The sequence below is a fragment of the Lutjanus erythropterus genome, chromosome 11 (genome assembly GCF_056507025.1).
Source record: "Lutjanus erythropterus isolate fLutEry1 chromosome 11, fLutEry1.hap2, whole genome shotgun sequence".
Taxonomy (NCBI): Eukaryota; Metazoa; Chordata; class Actinopteri; order Lutjaniformes; family Lutjanidae; genus Lutjanus; species Lutjanus erythropterus.
Genome location: NC_139327.1, coordinates 8,036,569 through 8,061,500, shown reverse-complemented (window position 1 = coordinate 8,061,500; position 24,932 = coordinate 8,036,569). Strand labels below are relative to the sequence as shown.

Sequence of the window (24,932 nt, the reverse complement as noted above, 5' to 3'; positions counted from 1 at the left end):
TTGTTGCTACCTTTAAAACAGAATGAGAACAATGGTGGATAATACATTAATAGACTCTAGACTTTGGAGACTTTGGGAGCGACCTACAAGGTACATGTGTAGAAATCCAATTGGAATCGCATTTCAAACCACCTCTAAATGTGGCCGATTTAAAAAGAAACAAACATTTAATGTAGTTTTTTCTTTGCTGTCCAGACTTTCCAAAATCAGCCTGAGTACTACAGTCTATTGATTCTGGACAATCAAAGATCTCAACATCCACCGATTGTCTAAGTATTTCTAAACGCAAGGTAGTTGCTTGAATTGCAGTGTGAACGGCTGCTAACAAACCTGTGTGCCTTGCATTTTCATAAGCAATAGTTCTTTTCAACCCAAACCTCTTTTCCAAACCCTAATCAAGCCATATTTTGTGTCCAAACCCAGCCAAGACCTTTACTTAGAAAGTGTAACTGACACGCAAAGAAAATGGAATCTAATAGATTCAATTTCGTGACTCTTTCACAAACTGCCATGACAGCCTGTTGAACTTTTATCCCTGTGCAGTGCAACATCTGGCAACACATGCAAGCCTAAATTCTATGTGGAATTCCTTGCCACTGAATAATGGCTGCTAGCGACGACTTTCCAGTTTCAGTTATGCCCAAAAGGAGTATTAACTGCTGTGTCTTTGTGTCTGATGAGGCTTCCAGCTGGACTTCCTGGTTCATATTTCTATCTCTTAATCTCTACCCTGAAGCAACACTCCCACACCAAACAGCCCCTTGTGTAGTTTCGCCAGAGGGCTATTGTTGGCCTCAATGAGCCAAAACAGGGGGTCATTTGCATCCTCTAAGACCATGACTAATGACTCTCCATTAATTACACTCTTAATCAGGAATATCAGTTACTCTTGCAATTTGCATTAATGTCCTAAAAAAATATGAAAAGGGGTAAACTAGACTTGTTTTCACTTTCTTTGGACCGTATTAAAATCTGACAAAATGGACTTACTTGCAGCAATATTAAATGCCGAATTACAACAAGTGGTCGCTTCTGAAAATCATGCCGCATCCATTGGCTACTGCATTGGCTGCAACTAACCATTATTTTCACTGAAGATTTATCTGTTGATTATTTTCTTGATTAGCTGTTTGGTCCATAAAATGCCAGAAAATGATAAAGGTGACCCAAGTTGATGTCCTCAAATGTTTTGTTTTGCCTACAACGAAAGGATATTCAGTTTCAGTCATAGAGGAGTAAAGAAACTGGAAAATATTCACATTTCAGAAGACGGAAACAGAGAAGTTTTAAAAATTGGGAAAAAAAATGACTAAAACGGATTTAGAGCTGCAAATATTAATCACATTAAGTGATCACTAAATCACTTGCCAACAATTTTGATAATTGATTATTTAATACATAATTGATCAGTTTCAGTCTTTTTTTTTAATAGAAAAAAAGGTAATGATTCCAGCTTCTTAAATGAGAATATTTTATTGTTCTGGTTCTTTGCTCTTTTATGACAGTAGACAGAATATCTTTGGATTTTCTGACTCTTTACAGGCCAAACAACTTATCGATTAAATCGAGAAAATAACCGACAGATTTACCAGCAATGGAAATAATCTTAAATTGCAGCCCTAAACCAACTAATTGATTATCAAAATAGTGGGCGATTAATTTAATAAAATAGTTTAACCAACATTATATCCATAAACCAGCATTATGCCTAGATTATCTTAAGACTTTCTATTGTTTCCGTGTTGCATACATACATGCATGATTATATGAAGACAAATAGACATTCAGGGACAGTCGTTCAGCCCTAGTGTGTCTGGCAGTACAGCGCCTGGGAGATAATGGTGCATGATTGGACACAACGGTTGGAGCAAGGGGCATTTATTGTTCTCCGCAGCCCCCGTGGCCCCCGTGCTACACTGTCGTTAAAGGGGGGGCGGGGGTTAAAGCTCTTCCTCGCACCACCTGTTGTCAACGCCTCTCCCCTCTGAAACACCCCCTCATCCTTCTGCTTTTGTCCCACTGACCCTTTATGACACACTGAAACACACACACACACACACATGCTCGTCACTCGCCTTTAGTATGGTCTAATTAATTCATTGCTATCCTCTGGAGGAGGGTTTGGCTGGTGGCTCTGGCTCAATGACCGGCAGACGGCCGGATCATACAGAGGGGGTTAAGCCAGATCGAGGCCCGTGGCCTCACTCCGGCCATCTGATCCCCACTCTTTTAAGACCAGAATGGCCACTGGCTGCCTCCTCTATGAATCCGGGACCTGCAATCCCATTAGTGAAGCATGAACACACCTCAGAGCAACACACAAACACAGAGAGGAGAGCTTGTTGTAATAAAGAAAATGTCAACGCTTGGGGAGTTCAGTAGAGGTGATGGCGTTACTGTATCGCTTCCTCTTTGGCTCGGCGCGATGAATATTAAATCTGACTCATGGTAAGTATTTGGGCATCATGAAACATGATGACAAACACTCCGATGTCCATGAGACATCTCAGCTGGAAAAAAAAGCAGATTTGTACAGAGCTGAGTGGGATGTAATTGGAAAATAAAACTTGGCAGTGGCTGTCTTTGCGAACGGATGTGAATGGATAAAGTGCTTCAGACAGCTGGTGGAAACATTGTCATGCTCCCGTGGATGAACGAGGAGATGCAGAGAGGGCTGAATGTGAAACTCATACACAACAGTGGGATGTGTGCTCGCAGATTCTGATCCAGAAGTATTCGATTTTTCTTTTAATCAGCCTGCCATGGTGTTAGTAATGCCAATGTTGATTCTGATTTTGCTTAAGGAGATTAAAGAAGAAACTCATTTCCACAGAGTTGCGAGAGGAAAACGGAGGAATCGTTACAAAAAGGGCATGGCTTTAAAACTAATATGAATCCCTAAGCAGCTTTCCTTACCTGCTAGAAGGCAAATACAAATAGCAATGAGAGGACTTCTTGCTCATCGCCATCTAGAATCATCTGATATTGATTGACTGACTAAGTGAAAAAATAAATCAGCTGCCTAACAGCTTAACAGATCAGACAATATCATCTCATTCAAAGCAGGCTTAAAAACAGCCTGTCAGATAGGCTTCAGGGCTGTAACAGATAGCTGGAAGCTTTGATCATAATTTGAATTCAAAATAAAGCATTTTTTATAAATCAAGAATGTTGATCAATTCTGTTTAAGTTAAGTTGTATTTGTGCACAGTTGTAGATAAAGATCAGGCTACACTGCTGTTATTCCTATTATACTGTTTAGTATTAGTAGAATTATACTCCAGTGGTGGCTGCGTGGGATTGTTTCCAACTCGTGGGATCCAAACACTTCCAGTGAGTGCAGAGAGTCCAAAAGTCAAAATTTATTGAAAAAAAGACTGATTTAATCATCTCTAAACTTCACAACATGTTTTTATCCAACAAAACATTCTGCAAAGGTATGATTATGTCTTGAAAATTTCACATATTACACAATTATTATTTTATCAGTTACAATGATCCTTAACTGAATGGAAATAGAAGGGATTTTTAGTTGAACAGATGCTTTATTATAATTTCACAAAATACTATGTCCTGACAGACATGAAACTTGAAATATATATATTTTCAATAATGCTATTACGGTATAATTCACTACCAGATATAAGCAAAGTGCATGGTATTACAACCACTGTGTAACTGTGACACTGGTGCACGGGTGCAAACCACCCACATGCAAAGGGAGACATGCACCTGCATTAACAGGGAGGTCCAGCAGCCATCTAACAGCACCGTAAATTACATTTATATTGACCAAACTGACAAGTTATTTTCATTAAACACATTGATTGATGTTAGAAAATATTGGGAGAGACATTCAAAACTTAAGCAGGAGCTTTGAGTGTAAAAAAAAACTATATTCGGTACAGCCCCAATAAGTTTAAAGGTAGAATCAGTAGGATTTGTCTGAGCTGTTTGCAAATGCGCCAGAAAGATTTGTTATGTCTCATTTCCAGGACGTCCCAGGAACATCAAAATGGCAAAGCGCCCTGAGCACAGCAAAATAATGAGAAAAATAATACATATAAATGCCACCACATATTTCTAGAGGGTCACAAGTGATGATTCGAAGGGATTATTGTTTCTCTTTAGGAAAATGTTGCATAATATGCCTTTAAAGACGGTTAGTCAGTTTTGGTAAATGGGAATAGTCAAAGTGCACAGAATGGCATTTAGTCTTAAGAGTAAAGGCTTTCATTAGGTTACATTATCACATTAAGACATTTTTCCTGCCACAATAGAGATCTTTTAAACCGTAGCGACTTTATTTAAAAAGCCATTAACGTGCTGGTTAAAGCAGCACAGACCTTACTCGTACTACGGTGATTTATAATGCAGGAAAATGAAAGCGGTTCAGTCAGTGGTCACTTCGCTGCTGTACCCTGCAGTACGATGTACAGATCAGTGCGACTGCACTCCGCTGTGTCTGACAGCATGCACCACAGAGCTCCAATCACAACACATATGGCTCCACACCACTGGGGTTAATAACAAGAGGGACAGGGGGCAGGGAGGGGAGCACGGACACTGGAAGGAGCAGGTGGGGGGGCGGGGGGGTTCACTTTATCTCCTTTATCAGAGCCACTCAGCCTACACCTCTCCTCCACCATAACTCTTTCCCAACACCAAACCCCCTCAAATCCTTCCCCTATTCCCAAATCCATAAACTCTGAAATGTTTTCTACACAGGGGTCTCAAAAACAGTATGACAGGTGTGTGTGTGTGAGTGTGTGTGTGAGGAGACAGAAAGAGAAAGGAGGATCCAAGTGGTGACAGTGCTGTTCAGCTGTTTCCCCCACACTGGTGTCTGTCTAGGATTACTACGGGTGAGAAAGTTGGCCCAGACTACCGTTACAAAGACTTACTGATGTACACACCCACGCACACACACACACACACACACGCACACACGCACAAGAACAAACTCACACAAAGGCAGAGGAAGACAGGAGCGTCATCACATCTTCACCTGTTCATTCCCCGGATTCCACAAGGCAGCTGCCATCTTGAACCTCGAAGGCTTGACCTCCAAACAACCTTTAAAAAAAGGGGGCGGGTTTGTTTGGGGGGCATAAAACCCTCCGAGGTTACCCCAGTCAGCTTCATCTGAAACACCTCTGACTCCCCCCCCGCAGCATCTCAGAAAAAGCACCTCATCCCCTCCCCTGTCGGTGTGAATATTCATGAGCCATAAAGCCAGGCGGCGGAGACGTAGCAGGCATAATAAAAACGTCAGAGGTATAAAACACTCAAAGAAAAAGCCGCCAGGAGCTTGGGCAAGTCGCTCTGAATGTCAAATCCCCACCCAGGGGTGTCTGGCCCGTTAGGTCTATTGTGCTTGACTGACTTTTATGCATCTGACATGAATTGGCCTCTGCTCTTGGCACGAAACTTTGTAGGCCACATTTTCAGGATCAAAGAATCTCTTTTAAGGCATGAAATCGGATAGGAGTGAAGCACAAAACACAACTTTTGCAAGGAAACATTCAGTAAAGTGGTACACAATCCGTTCTTAATGCAAGATAATGGAATGAACAGTTTGAAAAAGCTCAAATGAAGGGATTTTAAGGCTTATTGCTGGATGACAGATACACTAATATCACATATACCAATTTAAGAAACTCCTGAAATGGTTTTCTCTAAGTATGATCATTCCCTTTTGATCCCAGAATTTTTAAAGCTCTTCAAGGTAATGTGATGTGAAAGTCTACCTGTCCATCTTTAATACATAGTAATACACAAAACGTACCTTTTAAAATGCACAACTACTGTAAGCTGCCAGTTACATCATGTCAGAGGCTGAGCCATGTGCATCTACTGAAGCTTGAAAAGAGTCTGGTAGTTCTTGTAGGAGACATTCATTCATCACACATGTCATTAATAATAAGTGCAAACTGTTAGTGAGGTAACTAAGCAGAGCCGTCCCTAATGAGATATTGAGGAGCTAATTGTCAGTATATGAATGTTTGCAAAGGGAGAATGGACTGCTGCACACACTTGAGAAATAATGAGCAGGAATTCTTGTGCCGATCCAGAAAAAAGATCAATCAATGTAACAACCAGAGACTATAAAAATGCCTTCTTTATGTTACACTTTACATTTTCTCTTTAGATCTCAGTACAAAAACTATATTTTCTACTAAAAACATTGAGCTTCCATAATTAGATGTGCTCATATTTTATAATGATTAATTACAAGGACACAAGGCGATTTCTTTCGAGTTTACAACAAGCTTCTAAAATGAGATTTTGAAGTAGTTTCCTCTTTTTTATGGAATGATTGTGACTAAGGATGGGCACTGATACCAATGCAATTATCTATTTTGCTTATATTAGCTGACCTGGCTGCAGCCTGAGAGCTGACAGTGGGTCTGTCACCTTCTGAAACGAGAGAATATCCATCCAGCGTTCATTTTCATTTAGGTTTTCTAAGTCAAATTAAAAAACTGCTAAGCCTTTCGGCATGGCGCCAATGTTATTACAACAGGATATTCACCCTGTGTAAAGGACTGCTGCTCGGTTGGGAAGCGGTGGCACTCGTGTGTAGAGTGTCAAACACACAACATTCCTGGAATTTAAGTCCATGTTGCATAGAAAGTTGTCCGTGTTTCCATCCTCTCTTGAAATGATCATTTCACAGACATTTGAATCAGCACTGCTGGCATCTTTTTTTGTGAAATGAAGCCATGCTTTGGACTGTTTCTTCCTCTCCACCGTAATTTCTTACTGTTGCAAATTTCCAGCAGCGTAGACCATGAGTTGGACATCATTATTTTGCTATGCAAAACTGTCAGAAAAATATGTCAGCACTCATAAAAGGAATTGAGCTTGGAGGTATACAATTCCAGCAGATCAGATAATTTGTAACCAGTTCTCAACTATTCCAATTCCCATCCCTTATACTGGCCCAAATTATTTCCAAGTACAATTATTAGTTTTATTCTGAGGGTCACATCCACTGGAGGGAATTTAGGCGGGAGCTCTTTCTAATCACACAAGTGGCAAAGGTCTACAGATAGGGATGTCGGTCAGTCCAACATGTAGGTCTATCTCAGCAGTTTGCTAAGGGTTATCGTAGGCAACTGGACTTCCTTAAGTTTCGCCTCTCATCCCAGAGGTGGTGAAATGTCTTCAAGAACCTAACCAAGTCCAGTTGCCTATGATAACCCCTACCATGACCTGAATGACTGAGACACTTCACAGACATCTCAACATTTATTAAACAGATTACTCAGGAGATGAATGTTAATTTAGCACCACCAGCAAATTAATTAAAATCACTGGCCAACGTACAAAACCCATGTCCATCACACTGACGACTATAGCAATCCCAGTCAGTGGTGTGAGAAATGTGCATGTGAGTTGATAGTAATGCAGGGGTTGTGTGAAATACTTTTTGATATTTTTTCCACCACAAATGGACTCAACCCAAGCTACAGCACACGTTCCCCGCCAGCGAGGAATCTACAAACATTTTACAGCCACCTTTTAAAGCCTGCACAGGGTGTTTGATCTTCAAAAGATAGATTTCGGGTGGAGTATCACTTTAAAGCCGAAATCCATAACTTTGGGCCCTTTCAAACTACAGCTGAGGTGATGGAGTGTCTGGTGTTATTTGTTTGACCTCTAAGGACTCATTTATCAACTGAGAGAACGTCTAGACGAGCTGTCTATAGTAAAACATCTGTCCTCTTTACACAAAGAGATAAACTATATGGCATCAAACACTACAAAATAAACCACTTCCAGACAAACTCTTAAGTCAGGTATATTATGTCAGCAGTGCAAAATCCTCCCAGTTCTGCAGCTCAGTGGCCTCCACCACCCCGCCTGCCTCAGCAGATGGACTGTGAGGGGTTAAACCTCCTGAACCGTCCACCCTTCCCACAGCGTTGGCTTCCACCCTGATACCAAATATACACACCAACACACAATGCAGCTCCCTCTCAGTTTGCCCCCAGTGTTTCCAAGTCACAGGCTGGGGAGCAGAGTGACACCATGCCACAAAAAGTGCCATCTTGCGCCTCCTCTGCTGCCATGCTGAGCCCCCTGGCAGCTCCGGGCGGGCTTATGTGCCCGTGGCCTTATCTCCCGCCCTATTGGTGCCACGCTGAGGGGGCTGGCGGGAGCTGGCAGTGGCTAGGCTTTGGCACCGGCCTCTGTTTGTTCTATATAACCTCTCTCTCTCTCCCTCTCCCTGGAGGCTACGCTCCAGAAGTGTGTTTGTGGGTTTGTGTGGGCAGGCAGAGGCAAGAAAACACAAGTAAAACACACACTTTTTCCTCTACCACCAAGGATTAGCAAATCTTATCTGAGAGAGGAATGGCTTGGTGCCAAGTTGTGTCGCTGTGCATGTGTCTGTTTGCAGACAGCTGCGCAGAATGTCACTTCCTGAAGGACCACTGCATTAAGACAGAGAGCAACAGAGAACTAGATATACAGAAAACCAGACGCACTGATTAGCTGCAAGGCTGTGTAGACTGAAAGACAGTGGTATCAAAGGGAGCATTCACAACAAAATCAAAAACCAACCTGTAGTGTCATTTAACCATCTAGATAGGTTTGGTGTGAGTTGCCAAGTTTTGGTGATGTCTGGCTGTAGAGACGCCTGCCTTCTTTGGACTTTAATACTCAGCATCGGTGTCTCTTTCCAGATATCATCACCCAGTTAAGACAACCCACAGACCTTTCTGTGAGCAATTTCATGTAGGAACTTCTTTCTAACGAACTACACCCACCGACCATATCACAGCACAGAAGGATATGCGCATCTACTCATGGAAGAGAGGTCAGCCAAGGAGGATGCCTTAAGTATTTACATCCCACGCTGTCACAAGCCTCTCTTCCATGAGTAGATGCACGCTTCATTCTGAAAGGTGATAGGGTCGGCTGGTGTAGGTCGGTAGAAAGAAAATAGTCCTTACTAGGGCTGCACATGCAATACCAAAATTGCAGAACGCTGCAGCTTTATGATTAAGGAAAATGTGAGAAGAAACAGCTTTATAATGAGGTACTGTAGTGCTGCGGACATGCCCTGGCCTAAAAATCTTGTTCTCCAGATGTAAAAAAAAAAACAGTTTATTTGGTACAGACCTCAACAAATGTCATATCACAATCATAATTTAAGTCAAAATAAGAGTAATATGACTTTTTTTAACCATATCATGCAGCCCTAGTTCCTACATGAAACTGCTAACAACGAGGTCCGTGGATTATCTTGAGTACTTGCGTCTTTGGGATGTGATGGGTGCTGATGCAAAACAATTTTAAAAATGTGCAAATGAAATCATTAGCACTCACTAACAAGTATTTAACACTTCTAGTGTAGTGTGAAATGCATCCGTTTTACTGCTGCTGTTCTTCAACATAACTGTTAAATGTCATGATTTCTGGAAAGAGACAATGCTACTGAGTTTTCTGAGTGTACTGTTTGGTGCTTTGAGCACCACAGGCCGAGTGAAATAATAGCACTTCAGGTAAGAGGGAAAATATGTATTTTTGACTTTGGGATGGACTGTCCCTTTAAAGACACAATGCTCAAAATATGCTCCAAAGCCTTTGGACTGTAAACAGGACCTTGCAGCAGCCTTGTTTGGATCCTGCCAACGTTGGCCTAAGAGGGAACTTCGACTCTCTTGTTACCTTCAGGAGCTGCCAGAAATATCTCAAAGGGTGCTGGCAGAAATACCACTAATAATAGCACGTCCTCAGTTTTGGGAAAGTGTTATCCTGATGTCATAAACTAAGAAAAGCAAAGACAACTTCTTTCAGGAGAGCTCAAAACTAGCACAGTGCACAGAAAGTGTGGAGAACAACATTAGGGAGTATTCATGGGGAGGGAGAAATTGCGAGCATCTGTTGCTGCTTTACTCTTCTTCATAACGGGCTCTGTGAAAAGTGATTCACAACACCTCCACCTATTCTGCTGGCTTTGGTTTCCATATACGGCTTATATCACAAATATTCCCGCAGCTTTTGATGTTGATACCTAAACCGAGCGAGAGCAAGGTGAAAGGTAATTCTTCACGCTGCTTGAGGAGCGCTTTTAGGGGAGGTGACGGACACACTGCACAGATCCCAGCTGTTTAAAGAGGATAGAGAATGATTCATGGGCTGTTTTTCTGCACAGGCAGTCGGGGGAAATTCAGCCCGATTATTAAGTTAGGGGCTGGAGCCTTTCAGGAAAACATAATGCCCGACCAGAAGGTGTTTGACAGGAGTCTAGGGTTTCACAGATTTTTACTAGGAACGGAGCTGGATTTACCGTGTTCAGCTGGTTTGTGTTAGTGTGGTGAGAAATTCCTGAGATGGTTTCATTTTTAAAGGGCGGACGATATTAAGAGAGGCCGGAGTGAAGGGATTAGAGGAAATGTTTAAATCTTCACTGGTGTTTCTGACAATGCTGCTGGGAGTATGCTGTCAAGACCCATTTTTGTCTAAATTAGCAGATAAGCAAGGATAGCAGAGGCGAAAGTTCATTTTGTGTTTGGTACTTCAGCTGTGTGACATGGATGACAAGTACATACACTTTCAGGGCAGGAATTATACCAACTACGGCCAAACTGCCAGTGCCATGGATGGCCTGGAGCATGGCCATAATGACCCTTCTACCCACATGGCCAGTTTGGCATGCCCTGTTTGAAACTGACTGTGACCTGTTCCCATAAAAGTAAGTCGGAGATTTCCTCATTTAAAACTACATGTGGCACAGCAGATAAACAAACTCATGTCTTGTGCTGGACATCAACAGTAAAGCAAGATTAGTTAACAACATGTGATCAGCACAAGCAGCGAAACACTGTGTAGTATCAGTATATATGTGTGTTTTAAAGATTACCAGGTTGTTTGCCTGGTAAATATCTTGCTAACGCGTTATTACTTAACTGGCACCAAACCATAAGCAGAAAACTGGGTAGTTATTTTGGTAACAGCCACAAAACACAAATACCACACACACACACACACACACACACACACACATGATAGATCGTGAATTAACAGTGTTATGAGTTGGTGGTTTATTCGGCCTGTGTCTGATCCACCAACCAGCAGCTTCTTTTAGTAAGAAATAGTAATTTTTGAAATTATTTGCTTCTCATTCCTATGGTCTTCTTTCAGTAAAACATTGCAGCTACACTGGGGAGTTAAGGTGACAAAATCCAAAGTATTAAGTGTTGTTGGAAATAAAGTTTATTTTTATGGATTATATTGATGCCGAATTGACAAGAAGCCTATCAACATATGATGTCTTTTAGCTTGTGTATCTACAGTTGTGTGCTTTTGCAGACATGTAATAAATTGTTAAAATGTTATATTTCTTAAAGGGAGTTTGGTTTTTGGAGAGAGCAGAGAGCTCTAATAAAATGTGGTTGTATCGATTACTGACAGTGGATGATCAGGCTAACTATCAGCTAAGGTAATCATTACTTATTGTTATTGTGCCCTTGTTTTTGGCCTTACTGCTCTACATCTTGGCTGCAATGCCCCAACAAATTTGAATCTATCAAAGTGTCCTTGCTCTAAAAATGCCAGAACTTCCAGTAATTTTTTTTTCATAACACAATTAATTCAACAGCACCTCATTTGTACTCTAACGCATACATGGACGCAGCAACAAACGCCCTCAGCTATATTTGTATTCATATAAACAGCTTCAGTGTCTTTACATTACCTGCTGCCGCTGTCAAAATAAAGTTATAGTTGAAGTGATCTTCTAAAGGTCTAATCTAACAGCAGAGATTTAATTGGTCCTATCTGCATATCATTAAAGTGCCACTGATCACAAGCAGTGCCGCTACAGAGAGAAAAAAAAAATCAAGAGTTGTCTGCTGGAAGTCCGTCTGACAGGAGTTTGTTGTATTTTAAGGAACTAACATCTGCTAGTGAGACGCTGCCAGCCAACAGTGGCCTCTCCTCCCCTCCCTGCGTCTTCAGCTTTCCTGTCCAGTGGCGACAACCGTTATCTTTTTCGCAGGAGCTAGCTGTCATCCGTCTACATTAACAGGCCCGCTCGCAGAGGCCTGGTCACAACACGACAGAGGCCAGAGCTCTCCGGCGCGAGATAGCATGCGATGTCTGAGGCCGGGGAGGTGGATGATGAGGGCTGCTGTGGGGTGGAGGGTCTAGGGGTGGAAGCTGCCAGGAGATCTGACACCAAGGTCAGGGGTGGCGTCTTAAGTTAACTCAGCCGAGTGATGGTGATGATAAGAGACCAGAGAGGACTTTAGAGCTGCCGCTACAATCCTCTGCTTTTATAGAGTAGCATCTAGCTGTGATTTAATACATTTCTTATTACTGGAGCTACATAATACATAACATGATGTTTGATACCTGATATATGGACAAGTACTGGCTCACAGCTATCTTTTCTTGGCTGTACACAGACTTGTATTTCATTTTATACTACGTTCTATTTGTTTTCCCTGTGTGTGCTGTTCTCTACAGCTCTACATGTCTGACTGCAGCCTCTAAAATGTGTGTATTTTAGTCTGCTCCAATATATTTTATTTATGTGCACAGTGTAAATTGATTTATCATCATGAAAAAGGAAATTCTTTCTATTTTTGTCTTGTCATTGTAGCGTCACATGTTAATCTGTCCTTCACACTCCAATTCCTCAAACTCCCATGTGTCTATCCCGCATTAGAACAGAAACAGCTTTCAATTTCTGTCTTTTGGTTCAATCGCATCCACGGGCACACATGAGCTGCGTTTCCACTGCAGGGACTTTCCCCAGGGAGTGGGAACCTTTGGAAGAACTCAAGTGTGTTTCCACCACAGGGACCGGGGACTAAATTGAGTTATGGGGACATTATTTTACCCCCCAAAATGTCCTTGTTTGACAGGGTAGTACTTTCCAAAAGTGCAGGAACTTTGGTGGAGGGCCATGCAGCGCTTTTTGTTCATTGTGCTGTGACACATGAGAGAGCAGAAGACAGCCAGAAGTCCAGGTCTTATTGAGCATTGTGCCAAGAACAAAATCCAACAAGAATTGGAAACAGTGCTTTAAATGGCATCATCATTGTTGTTTAGTCTAAAGCTGCAATGATAAATCAATTATGACTACTGAATTAATTGCCAACTATCTTGATAAACGATTTTTGAGTCATTTGTTATATAAAAACTGTCCAAATTCTCTGATTTCAGGTTCTCAAATGTGAATATTTTCTGGACCAAACAACTCATTTTTTCACTGAGAAAATTAATCGACAGATTAAATAATAATTTGCCTGATCTGTGCAGGTCTTTAGACTGTGATGGACACACAGACAACAAGGGGCTGAAGGAACCTTTTAGTTCCTTGAAAAGTAGTTCCTTGGACTAAAAGTTCCAGGTACTTTGGGTGGAAACGCAGCATAAACAGCAAAAACACTTACTTGCCACCTCCAGCGACGCATTGCGACTGACTGCCTCGCCCAGGTAGTTCCGCGCCACGCACACGTACACGCCTTCGTCAGGTTTGCTTCGCCTCCCGTGCACAATTCTCAGGAAGAAGAGGGAGCCGCTGGGCAAGAGCATCCGGTGGGACCGGGGGTCCTCTCGATCCGTCTCGACGCGCTCGCCGTCTTTGTACCATTCTACCATCGGGGTTGGCCGTCCCTCCGCCTTGCAGTTGAGGGTGGCCGGCTCGCCCTTGGACACTATCAGATCAGACGGGTGTTCTATGATCCGTGGAGGTGCATCCTCTAACCTGGGCCTCGAGCCTGGAGAAAAGGCACAGGGAAGAAAACGGTTAAGATTTGGGGCAGCATTTTTGAATATGATTTTAGAACAGCGTTTTCCTCTTAGGTTGCGCCCCAAAATGGGACATTTGCATTTTGGAACAGACAACATAAACTTACAACTCCAACACTAGGCATGATGGGAAATGTGGGCTCAGTCTTGTTCTGATCTGCTCCTGTGTTCCCTGTTAAAGTTATTACACTATTAACACTTCCTGTATGAGTTTCAAATTAAAAGCTCTTGTGTTTCAGATGATAACCAATTTAATTATTACTGTGATGGCCATAATAATAAAATCAATCCATTTCAAATACATTTTAAATTCATGATTTGTTGTATTCTTTATCATTTTATGAATGTAAATGTTATGGCAATTCATTATGTCTTTTTGTAAATTTGGCTTCTGGGGAGACACCGAATTATGTTTCAGAATATGAGCATTAGGTTCCTGCAATAGGATGGAAATTTGGGGTAAAACTAAGTCGTAATTAAGCAAATTTATCTCTAAACTAGAGCAAAGAACTGTTCTAAAGTTAACACAACAGACTGAAAAGAATGGCACACAATTAACAGTCTGTGTTAGTGAGAGTTGTTAATGGTATTTAATAAGAAATTGCGACAACGTGTTACATTTAGATCACTCACAGACTGGATGTAAAGAGTGTGGCTGCACTTGTGTAGGAAGAGTAAGGACTATAAAAACACTTCTTTTTTTTTTTTTTTTTTTTTTTACATTCTGGCCACTGCACTTAAGAGGAAAGGGGGCGGCACGACTTATAAAAATACACACAGTTGCCCTCTCTACAAAGCTCTCAAGCTGGGCGCGTGAACGGCAGCAGCCAGAAAAACACACAATTTAATCAGCGACAACACGGCTGTGTGAAACAAGCATGTAATGTAATTGCTCGACAGTTACATTCAAAGTATAAATCAAGAGGACGTGTGAAATTACATGCTCTAAATTCAAACCAGAACCATATTCTGCAGCGGTGGAGGGGACGCACAGTAGAGCTGTGCTAATCACAGGCTCATGAGAAAGTAGGTTGACTGAAATATCCACATATAAAATGAATACAACAAACTCCATTGCACACTGTTGTCCATACGATTTCCATGTGAAAATACATGAGATTGCAAAGATGTTTAAAAAGGTTTAAGAGAACAATCTGCGTGGCTCTTCGTGGTGCAACTTTCTGTAAATTCCTCATCAATCAAAAAGGCATTGTGTTTCTGGTCAGTGTTTATGCAGTCTGAAGCCTCCCCAGCTTTCTTTTCAAAGTCTGATTGAAAGAAATAAATGAAGACAGAGGCAAGAGCAGACGGAGATGGAGGCGAGGTAATTCCCACAGGTTTTTTCTTTTTTTTTCCCAAGCTTTGAAATTGCTTTTTTTTCCCCCTCTATCTTTCCTCTTCCTCCTCCAATTTGAATGACAGCATGTTGGCGGTACAATTATGTATGAAAAGCAATAACACAAACTCAAGCACCGTGAGGCACAAGTGAAATTTCCCCCTGGAGAGCGTATGAAAGAATGACAACAGGAGGCGCGTTCTCGCCAGTGTTTTTCAGAATAACCGAGTTTTGTTCCAGCAATGATTGTTGCTGCATTCATGACTTTGCAACAGGGTATTTCTGATTTGTCTTGCCTTCCCACTCAACCAGCGAGCTGTGCTGTTCTTGTACTAAAACCAATTTTCGCTGTCTCTGTGCTGCATGCTTCAGCCGCGCCGTATAGCGGCGTATTAGGCGACTTTGTGTTTTCAGAGCATTCGCAGCAGGAGATTGCAGGGACCAGTTGTGCACGTAACAGGAAGACAGAAAACATAAATTACTCTGTTGGCGTTTAGGAGCATTGTACCTCCTGCTTTACAAAGAAGTTGCTGTCACTTGAGTTTTGTTTCACTCCTGTGATGCTGCTCATTGCTCAGTTAAAGTTTAAACAAGTTAAGTTAAAACAAGAATCAAACACAACTCGGAGTGACAGTGACTTTCAGTTTCAGTGTGGGGTTTTAGTTTGTGAGCAGATAAGACTGAAAAAGAAGAAAATGTTGAAGTGATCCGATCTCTCAGTGTGTATGCAATGTGTCCTGAGCCACATTTAAGGAACGCCTACTCAGCTGACATCCTGTAAGCACCCCATTTGGCTCACTGTTATGCAAATGAGGTGTTTGGGCACTCTTACCTGCCAAGATAAGCAGCAGATGTTTGTGAGCAGACTGTTTCAACCGATTTTATCATTAAACTACTATCTACAATATCCCCAGGCTCCCTTAAAAAATTGCGCAACTGTAAGTTCTTTTGTGGAGTGATGATAAACATAATACACTTCCCCAAACGGCAAGAGCAAATTCTTAATCACTCATGCCTTCCTGTAAATTCGGCATTAAATGTGATACGTTCAGTTGTTTCTTTCCTTGTAAAAAACACAGCTGCAACTGCAGCATTGGCTGTTCCTGTCACCTGAGGTACGTCTACCTGCCAACATTTTGCAGCTGTCTGAACACACCGTTACAACTGATTTTCACTATTTACAATAAATTTAAGAAAGGAGACACATTTATTGACAGTAAATATGTCAAAAGTAGCCAATATAGGCTACTTCTTTGTTGCCTGTGGAGAAAGACTCCAGATCTCCTTAAAAAATTGTACAATTTTGTGAATTGTTGAGTTAAGACAAACTTAATTAGACATGTGAAATGCTTTCTATGACAAATTCTTAATTATTTGGGCCTTCTTATAAATTCAGCAAATGTTATATCAGATTTTATTTATTTATTTGTGTAAAAAATATTGCGTCCATTTGTCTCAAACTGTGCTGATGCAGCTACATGTTTATTTGCATGTAGAGCTGGGAAGTAAGATCCAATCATGAGCTGTCGATCGAGACATTTTTGAAGGTGCATGCTTGTGCCACATGTGAACTTGTGTACTCAGAGATGTCCTCTTGTGATCAGATCACCCAAGAGGCATGTTAATACCGGGTGTTAACAGGTTAAAGAGGCAGAAGCCTGTTGTAGTTTGGGTAAATCTCAAACCTCTGGGAGGTGATCAAGATAGCAGCTTGTTTGCTGTGTTCCTCTTCTCCTATGGAAGGACAGTTGACAATGTCTTTACAGCACAAGTATATACCACTGGAAACACTGTAATCAGGTAAGAAAGGGGCTCAGTGCTTCTTCCCACAGGTGCATGAACGAGGAGGAGTTCAAAGGTTCAGGCTCTGCTGATAACACCTGATAAGAAAAGCAGTCAAAATTCCTGCTCTCGAAGTGACAAATCCTCTATAAGGTTTCGGGGGATTAAGAACTCCACTAAAGTGCTTTCGGCTGATGGGAATATAGAGTACTGTCTGATGGCCCTGCTCTCTATGCAATTACATTCACAAAGATAGAGAAATATGAAGCTCTGAATAAGAGGAAATGGCACTGAGGCTTTGAAGTTGCTTCCAAGTTAGAATCTAATATCAGCTGGGCTTATGTCTGACATCTACTTTCAAGCACTGAAAGCACAGCAGAATGTGATCAGATATACCTTTTAAGGTTAGATTTCACTGACAGTAATGCAATTTCTTTCATTTCTTTGACCCTTTCTTTCCTAAATGCACAGTATTTTGTCTAGAGTTCATAGGTTGCATAAGTTCAACAGTAGCTGAGTCGTTATAGCAGGTTATGATGAAGTCTCAAATCTTCGCACTCAAGTCAAGACGGACAAGTCCCAAGTCATGCACAAAACATCAGGGATCAGAGTATGCTTGACCCTAAACACTAGTCCATTTGATTAGTGTGACCAATGTACCCGGACATGGTTTCTTGATCTGTGCCTGGTTCAACTTGAAAAGGTGGTTTTAAGTACAGTTTCTGTGAAAAGACTGTAAATGGGTCATAATGTGCTTTTCACTAATTGTAATGTCATTTTAATAAGAGAGCCTTGACGTACTGTACTATGTAATGTGTGACCTCAAATGTTGAACGAAGTTGGAAGTTGTCAAGTCATTGGTGTTAAAAGTCCAAGTTGAGTTACAAGTCTTTTCTTATTTTCTTTGGTATATTTTTTTTTCCTGCTGGCGCTCTGTAATTTAACATTAGTTCTTCCATGGCTCTCTTCTGAAACTTGATTGGATGCTGTCAGATTGGTTCAGACAAAGTGGATCTGGGGACTTGAGTGTCGACTTTCTGGGAATGAATAGCATCAATGTTAGTTGATTCAGGAAATGAAGGGAAATTAATTGATTCTTGGTGCAGACTTTTTAATCTTTGGGCTTGAAGGAAGGTATCAAGTACTTTCAAGTCGTAAGAGTTGAGTCCAAATGAAGTCACGTCATTGGCGTTAAAGTCCAAGTTGAGTTGCAATTCTTTTGATTTTAGAATGATCAAATTTGTGACTAGAGTCCACACCATGTTCTCATAAATTTTACAAGCAATTGATTATCATTTGCTTCTAAAATGTCAGTGCCTTAAGATGTCTTGTTTAGTTCGACAAACAGTCCAAATCCCCAAAATACTCAGCGCACAATGACATGTAACAATTTATATTCATAGGAAGACTTTATGTGTTCTTATGAGCTCTGCTGATGTCACTGCTCTTGTTTTAATGTATTTTATGTTTTGTTTTGTTTTTTGTAGCTGTTAACACTGTTTTAATGTGTGTGTAAGAACTAGAGTTAAAAATAAGCCATGATGGATAAACTGACACATTTACAGAAAAGTTTTTTAATGTTCACTGTCACTGTAGCTTTAAACTTTTTTAAATAAAATAAATAAATGAAGAAAAGCTGCACATCCTCTGATGTAGCTGTACTGTTGCAGTGTTTTCAGAAACTATTTCAGGAGTAGAAGAAAAAACATTTGATTTGATACATTTCTAAAAATGAATAAATAATAAAAAGCTATATTTTCTTACAAGGCCGCTCTTTTCTGGAATAAAAACAGTCATTATTTTGCCTAAGTGCCTTTACCCCCTCAAGGCTTTGGAGCAGTAGATAGAGACGGTACATCTAATAGCTTTAAGGTAGCATATGTATCATGGCTGAATCCTCAGTCTGTCTAGTCGGGGGGTGGTTTGGGAGGGGGTGTCTGTGGTGGGAGCTCAGCAGGACAGAGCCTTTAAGAGCTGACTCATAAATTTTACAGTCCGAGCTGGTTGGAACAAGCCATGTGGAAATGTAAAGCGAAGGCTTTTAAAAAAGGAATAGACCACCGTGTGTGACTGAGCTAAGGATCATCAAGAGAACGTCCAAGTGGCAACCACTGAACGCCGACTCTTAAACATGATACGCCCATCATCACCCAAGGATATTTAGACTTGAATAAACAAGCTCTCAGCTGCAGTAGAAAGGCTCTGCGGATCTGATTTTCTAAGGATGACGAGGCATCTTCTGAATCTACGCTGATATCACTAGAATGATGGTGATCTTTTGTTCAGCTCCAGGCTCTACATTAGTGTGACACTACAATGGTACAGATCTGCATGTTGATACAGACTGACTGCGCTGCCACACATCTCAAGGATATTTGAATTTCTAAGCTGCGTGGTATTCCCCTGCTACATAGCCCAGAGTCAGTGCAGTTGTACGCAACAGATAAGGGCGAGGCTGGAAGAGATGAACTCAAATCAGGTTAAATGGACAGCTGGAGTCTGGAGATTTCAACCGGTTGTCTTGAGAAGGATGTCTAATAGGAAAGTCTGGACCCTCTAAGGACCTATTAGCTCCTGGATGGCAGCAACTCTCCGAGCTACATGTGATCTAATGAAACCACAGGGAGGCTGTAGGATTCCAGGCTGGGAGAGCTGTTTGACAAGAATGGTGCATGAGGAAAAGATGAATGACTGCCTAAATTGCCATGTCGAAAGACAGCTGTAGAACACTTGAAGGATATATGGGTGATTTCCCTTGCAGATGTGATAGCTGTCAATCATCAGCAGCTGTGAAAACGTTGTTAGATCTTGCCCTTAGAGGCACAAACTGCATTTTTATGAAACTAATATAAATCTTATAGCCTTTACAGTTAGGCTTATCAGATGTCAACCCAAATTAAGACCTATGGGAGGGAGAAACTCCAAGTTAAAGTGGGAGATTAAACACCATGTTTGAAAGAACCAGGTGTGAAACTATACTTACTGCATATATGAATCACTGCCAAAGCTTAGAATGAATAAAATCTCAATCACTATGTGTCTTTGCAACTGGCCAAGCTGGCGCAAATACAGGACCTGTTGTGTTAGATTCATGGCAACTAAAGATTTACCAGATGTGTGTTGAATCTGATGACTTTAGACTCGACAAAATCAAAAGACTTGGAACTCAACTTGGACTTAAAGACTAGTGACTCACGACTTCACTTGGACTTGACTCTTTTGACTTGAAAATACTTGGTACCTTCCTTCAAACTCAAAGATTCAAAAGTGTAAAACCACAAATCAGTTAATTTCAACCAACATTCACATGATTTATTCTTAGCAAGTTGACACTTAATTCCCCAGATCCACTTTGTTCGAACCAATCTGACAGCATCCAATCGAGTTGCAGAAGAGAATCCACGAAGAACTAATGATGCGCTACAGAGCTCCAGATAGAAAAATTGAGACCAAAGATGATTTTGTTTGCTTACAAATGGTACACGGTGGTCAACAAAAACAAAGCCATAGTATGTAAAAAGTGTGGACTGAAAATTAAACACAATAATGGACACAGTCATTTCCCACTTTGTTCAACATTTGAACTTGTACAAAGAATGGTAAGATGAGGCTATGTCGTTAAAATGGAATAAGATTTGGCGAAGAGCTCATTATGACTTGTTTAGGACTTCTAACTCAAGTTTTAGGACTTGGGACTTGAGTGCAAACACTTGAGACTAACTTGTGATTTACAAAACAATGACTGAGATTTGATATGATTCACACGGTAACCCTGTCCTAATTACATACCTGTTATAGTGACATGTCTTTACCCTTTTATTCTAAAGTAATGTGTATAAGATCACATTACTTATGTTGGCTCATTCACACAACCGGCTTTTCTTCAGTTTGAAAGTTGTGTAGTATCTCTTAATACAAAATAATATGCACTTGAATTGCTCTTGTTTTGTAATTATATGGTTGGTTAATCCAGCAGAGAAAAACAGAGTACTATTTATTTTAATTAATTCTACTCGGCATGAGCTTTCCACAAACCACCTCACGTGTCCACGCTGACAGACTCATAATCAAAAAGGCTCACGTGGTGCACCCTGTGTATAGATTATATTTAAACATCAGAAAAAATGCAGGCAAATTACTTGTCAAACAACTTCTAAGTAGTTTTAACTGGGGGAAAATTGGAGGAGATAATAAAGGCTGAGAGGGTGACAGAGAAATAGTGTGCAAGACACAAACAAATGAGAAAAATTGGAACCAAACAGCCATGGGGAGCACAAACTCCTGCTGCAATGTCCTTTCTATAATGGAGGCTGGCAAAGTGCTGAGGCAGAACTTTTTCTCATCTAGTCCAAGAACAAGTGGCTCGGTGTGTCCCGCTGATATAAAACAAGAACAGAGGACCGCTGCCAAAGATATACTACAGTGGATCCCCCCCCCCTCCCAGCCCCCCCACCCCAGTGCCAACTCCCCAGACTTATTTCACCACAAACACAAGTGGGCTTTCATCCCTAAGCAGATTTACTTCCTCTTAAATGGCAAAAAACATCAGAACAACACCCAGTAACTCACCCACATCGCTCCGCTAATCTGGACTTGAATTGAAATGCTACTAGAATGAGGAGGGGGTGGTGATTTATTTGGCTGTGAGGGCCAGACTGTTGACATCAGTGCTTGTCACTCTAAAGATTACCTCTGAAGGGATAGTTCAGATTTTTTGAAGTGAGGTCATATGAGGTAGTTATCCACAGTCAGTGTATTACCTACAGTAGATGGTGGCTGGCTCCTCACCGGTGTAGGAAGCGAAGCGATGTACTGCTGTGGACAGGGTCAGCAACAAAACTCATTTTAGCTTTAAGTGTACACTATATTTAGATTATTTTCACCTTTTCTGGCAGGAAACCATCATTTTCCAAGTAAAATATCACACTGCCTTGATTGGTTAGTTCGTTTGGGTTATTGTGTGGCTTCTGTGTTTTAACAGGTTAGCTCAGATTCACCAAAGTCAGACAATAACGCAAACAAACTAACCGATCAAGGCAGCGGTAGACCAACAACTCCTGTGTTCTGTTAAGTAAAATAACTGAATTTTCCTATGGAGTTTGGTTGATTTCGAGAAAGAGATATTTGGCATATATAACGGCAGTTTCCTGTGAGAAAAGGCCATCTGACGGCAAAATAAAACATTGATAAATAAATATAAAATATACATAAATACAATGTACAGTTAAACTGACATTGATTGTTTTAGGTGGACCTTGTCTAATCCATTATAACACTGAAGTCACACAAAAACAAAAGAAAACTAACCATCTGGGGAAGCTGTAGTCCAGAAACTGCAATGCTCTGCAAACTGTTTTTGCCAACAAAGTCTGGTGGCTTTGGAGAGAGTGATGTTTGGCTTGTACATATAACATCAGTTTCCTATCCGAAAATATCCTAAATATAACGTACACTTAAACTGATATTGAGTTTTTTAGTTGGCTAAAGTACGTTTTGCAGCTGACCCTGTCCACAGTAGGTGCTCTTCTTTGCTTCTCCAAACTGAGGGTGTGTCGACCACCCTCTACTGCAGGTAACATACTGACTATGGATCTGTACCTCATACAACCCCACTTCAAATAATCTAAACGATCCCTTTAAAATGTCTGGAAATACTCAAACAGAGAAATTTTAAAAATAAATGTTGACCTTTCCTATCTAGATGCAGAATTAGACGTGCATTAAAAGTCACTCGGACTAACAACATGATGATAACGCAGCTTCTGCTGACATGAAAATAGTTCCGCTCCAATTACCCAGAAATAATCCCCTGCATAAAAGTCACAGGTCAAGGGAGTGACTGTCAACTTGTTTCGAGGATATGATTAGAGATGTGCTGCTGTTGACAAAAGGCCTTGACAGCTAATCATTAAAAAAAAGGAAAACTGAGGAGAGGAAGCAATTTAAAAGTAAGAAGTAAGGTAGGTGCAGAATGTTATCTCAAGCAGATCTTCTGATTTGGAATATAGAGAGATGTGGAGAGTTCATTTCAGCGTAATTTGACTTGACAAGCGCTCCGCTTTAGGTGACAGGCTGTTAAACCTTTTGCTGCACCTCTATAGCTCTGTATGTAAATATGCACTTACCCCTGCAGGACTGCGTCTCACAGACTCAGACACCATTTTCCAAACGCAGATTGTATCTCACCCTGACTCATACAATAAATCCATTTTGCCTGATATTTGTACAAGGCTCAATCTCGAGGTCAACAAAAATCCCCACACCGACTTTGCCAACTGTCTGCTGAAGGTCCAGCATGCTGCTCCACCCTACCGGCTCATACAAAAGTGTATGTGTCATCACAGATATGATCAAAAATATTCCGTTCACCACGGCCCTGCGGGGAGAAGGACATAAAACACAGTTGGCACTTCAGCCCCATCAAGTCTTCCAGCTGGACAGGTTGAGAAATGTCTTTCATTTCAGCATGAAGGACTTGAAAATAAATCAGAATACGGCTATATTTCAAAAGGCAGCACTCCTTATCACTCTGTGGTGAGTTGTGGTAAAAAGAAAGATTAAGCCATGCTCTGGCTTAGCAACTAAAATTAAGGCTAAGCTGAGCTAACCCTCACCCTGCACTGGAGATAACCACCCTCCCCACCAAAGTCCGCTTAATAAAAGACATACTGTAGATGGTAATGGCTCAGAAAAGTCTTTTTTAAGCTGAAGTTCCAGTAAAAGTACCTGCCGCTGGTGACCTGAATGAGCTTCATAATCTTTAAAGAAGGCCCAGAGGAGAGAGGGGCAGGGTGCAAAATGACGATCAAAGAAAATCAGCATCTTTCCTACTCTTATCCCTCCCTCATCTGCAATTCTTTTCAGTGCGCTGGCTTCCCTCTTGCAGAATTTGTTGTTTTACAGCTTTGTCGCCTCCTCCTCCTCCTCTCGATCCTCACCAAAGCCACAGGAATTGATTTGCAAATGTGCATTCAAAGTTAAATTGGCAGCAGTGAGGGGAGGCAGCTCTGGAGTGCTTTCTCTGCAGCCTCCCACTCTCTGACCCTGTGGGGACAACAAAATGAGGCACTTGCATGAGAATACAGAGTGCCAGCCATAAAGAGACGGCCTCCTTAATTGAGCCTGTGTTGATGCTAAGCATCTAAATGGGCAGGGTCAACTTTGCAAAAGGAAATTGGGTGTTTTTATCATGTCTCTCCCGGGGCCATGAACAGATTCATGAGTAGGGGCTGGAGCTGCTTCTTTTTTTGCTCTTCTTTTTTAGTGAAGCAGGGGGAGATCGTGGAAACTCCCACAGCAGCTCCGAAAAAAATGCCCTTTCCACTAACAACTCTGTTTCACGCTCCCTCTGAGTATGGCCTCTCGCGCTGGCGGAGCAGCTGATAGGAGTGCTGGCTAGATGTTCGGGCAAGGTGACAAGCCAGAAGAAGCAGCTTGCTGCAGATAGAGAGCTAACAGTGGCGTCCTTTCTGGTCCAACAGGAAAAGACAGTAAAGCCCAACAGACCGTTCTTACATAAAATGTTACTCGTGGTAAAATATGTCTGAGAGGCTTGGGAGTTGATTAAGCTTTGATTTAGCTCCAAGTGCAGAACACTGTAAAAAACCATTTAGTCAAATCAAATAATTTGCTGTCATCAACTTAACATAAATATACAACTTTTATTTATTCAAGTTAATTAAACTTAAAAGTTTCAGTACTTTGTTTCAGAACATTTCATAAACATGAGTCCTTCTAACTTTAAGTCTTTTGACTTGAGTTAAATCAGCTCATTAAATTAAGTTGCAGATCAGTCGTGTTTTTTTGTTTTCACAATACTGAAAACACTGAAAACCAGGTTTAAATTCGGTCACTACCCCTTTAAGCATAAAATTTAATCAATTCAGTTTCACATATTGTTTTTCTGCCCATGCTGCAGCTGGAAGTTTGCATGAAATGAAGAAGTGCCTTTTCAAACAAAAATTAAAAAGAGAAATTAAGTAATAGTTTATTTGACCAAAGAAAGTTTGTGTTTAAATAACTACCTCAATCTTTAAAGGCA

At 41.1% G+C, this 24,932-nt stretch overlaps 1 protein-coding gene across 1 annotated transcript in view; it reads right to left on the bottom strand.

Annotated features, from left to right (window-relative positions):
* Window positions 1-24,932, bottom strand: part of robo3 (roundabout, axon guidance receptor, homolog 3 (Drosophila)) — a 234,745-nt gene that overhangs the window by 85,939 nt on the left and 123,874 nt on the right. The window contains exon 2 of the mRNA XM_084730686.1: window positions 13,416-13,742. Coding sequence (XP_084586812.1) covers window positions 13,416-13,742 — 327 coding nt within the window. The remainder of the gene's footprint in view (window positions 1-13,415; window positions 13,743-24,932) is intronic.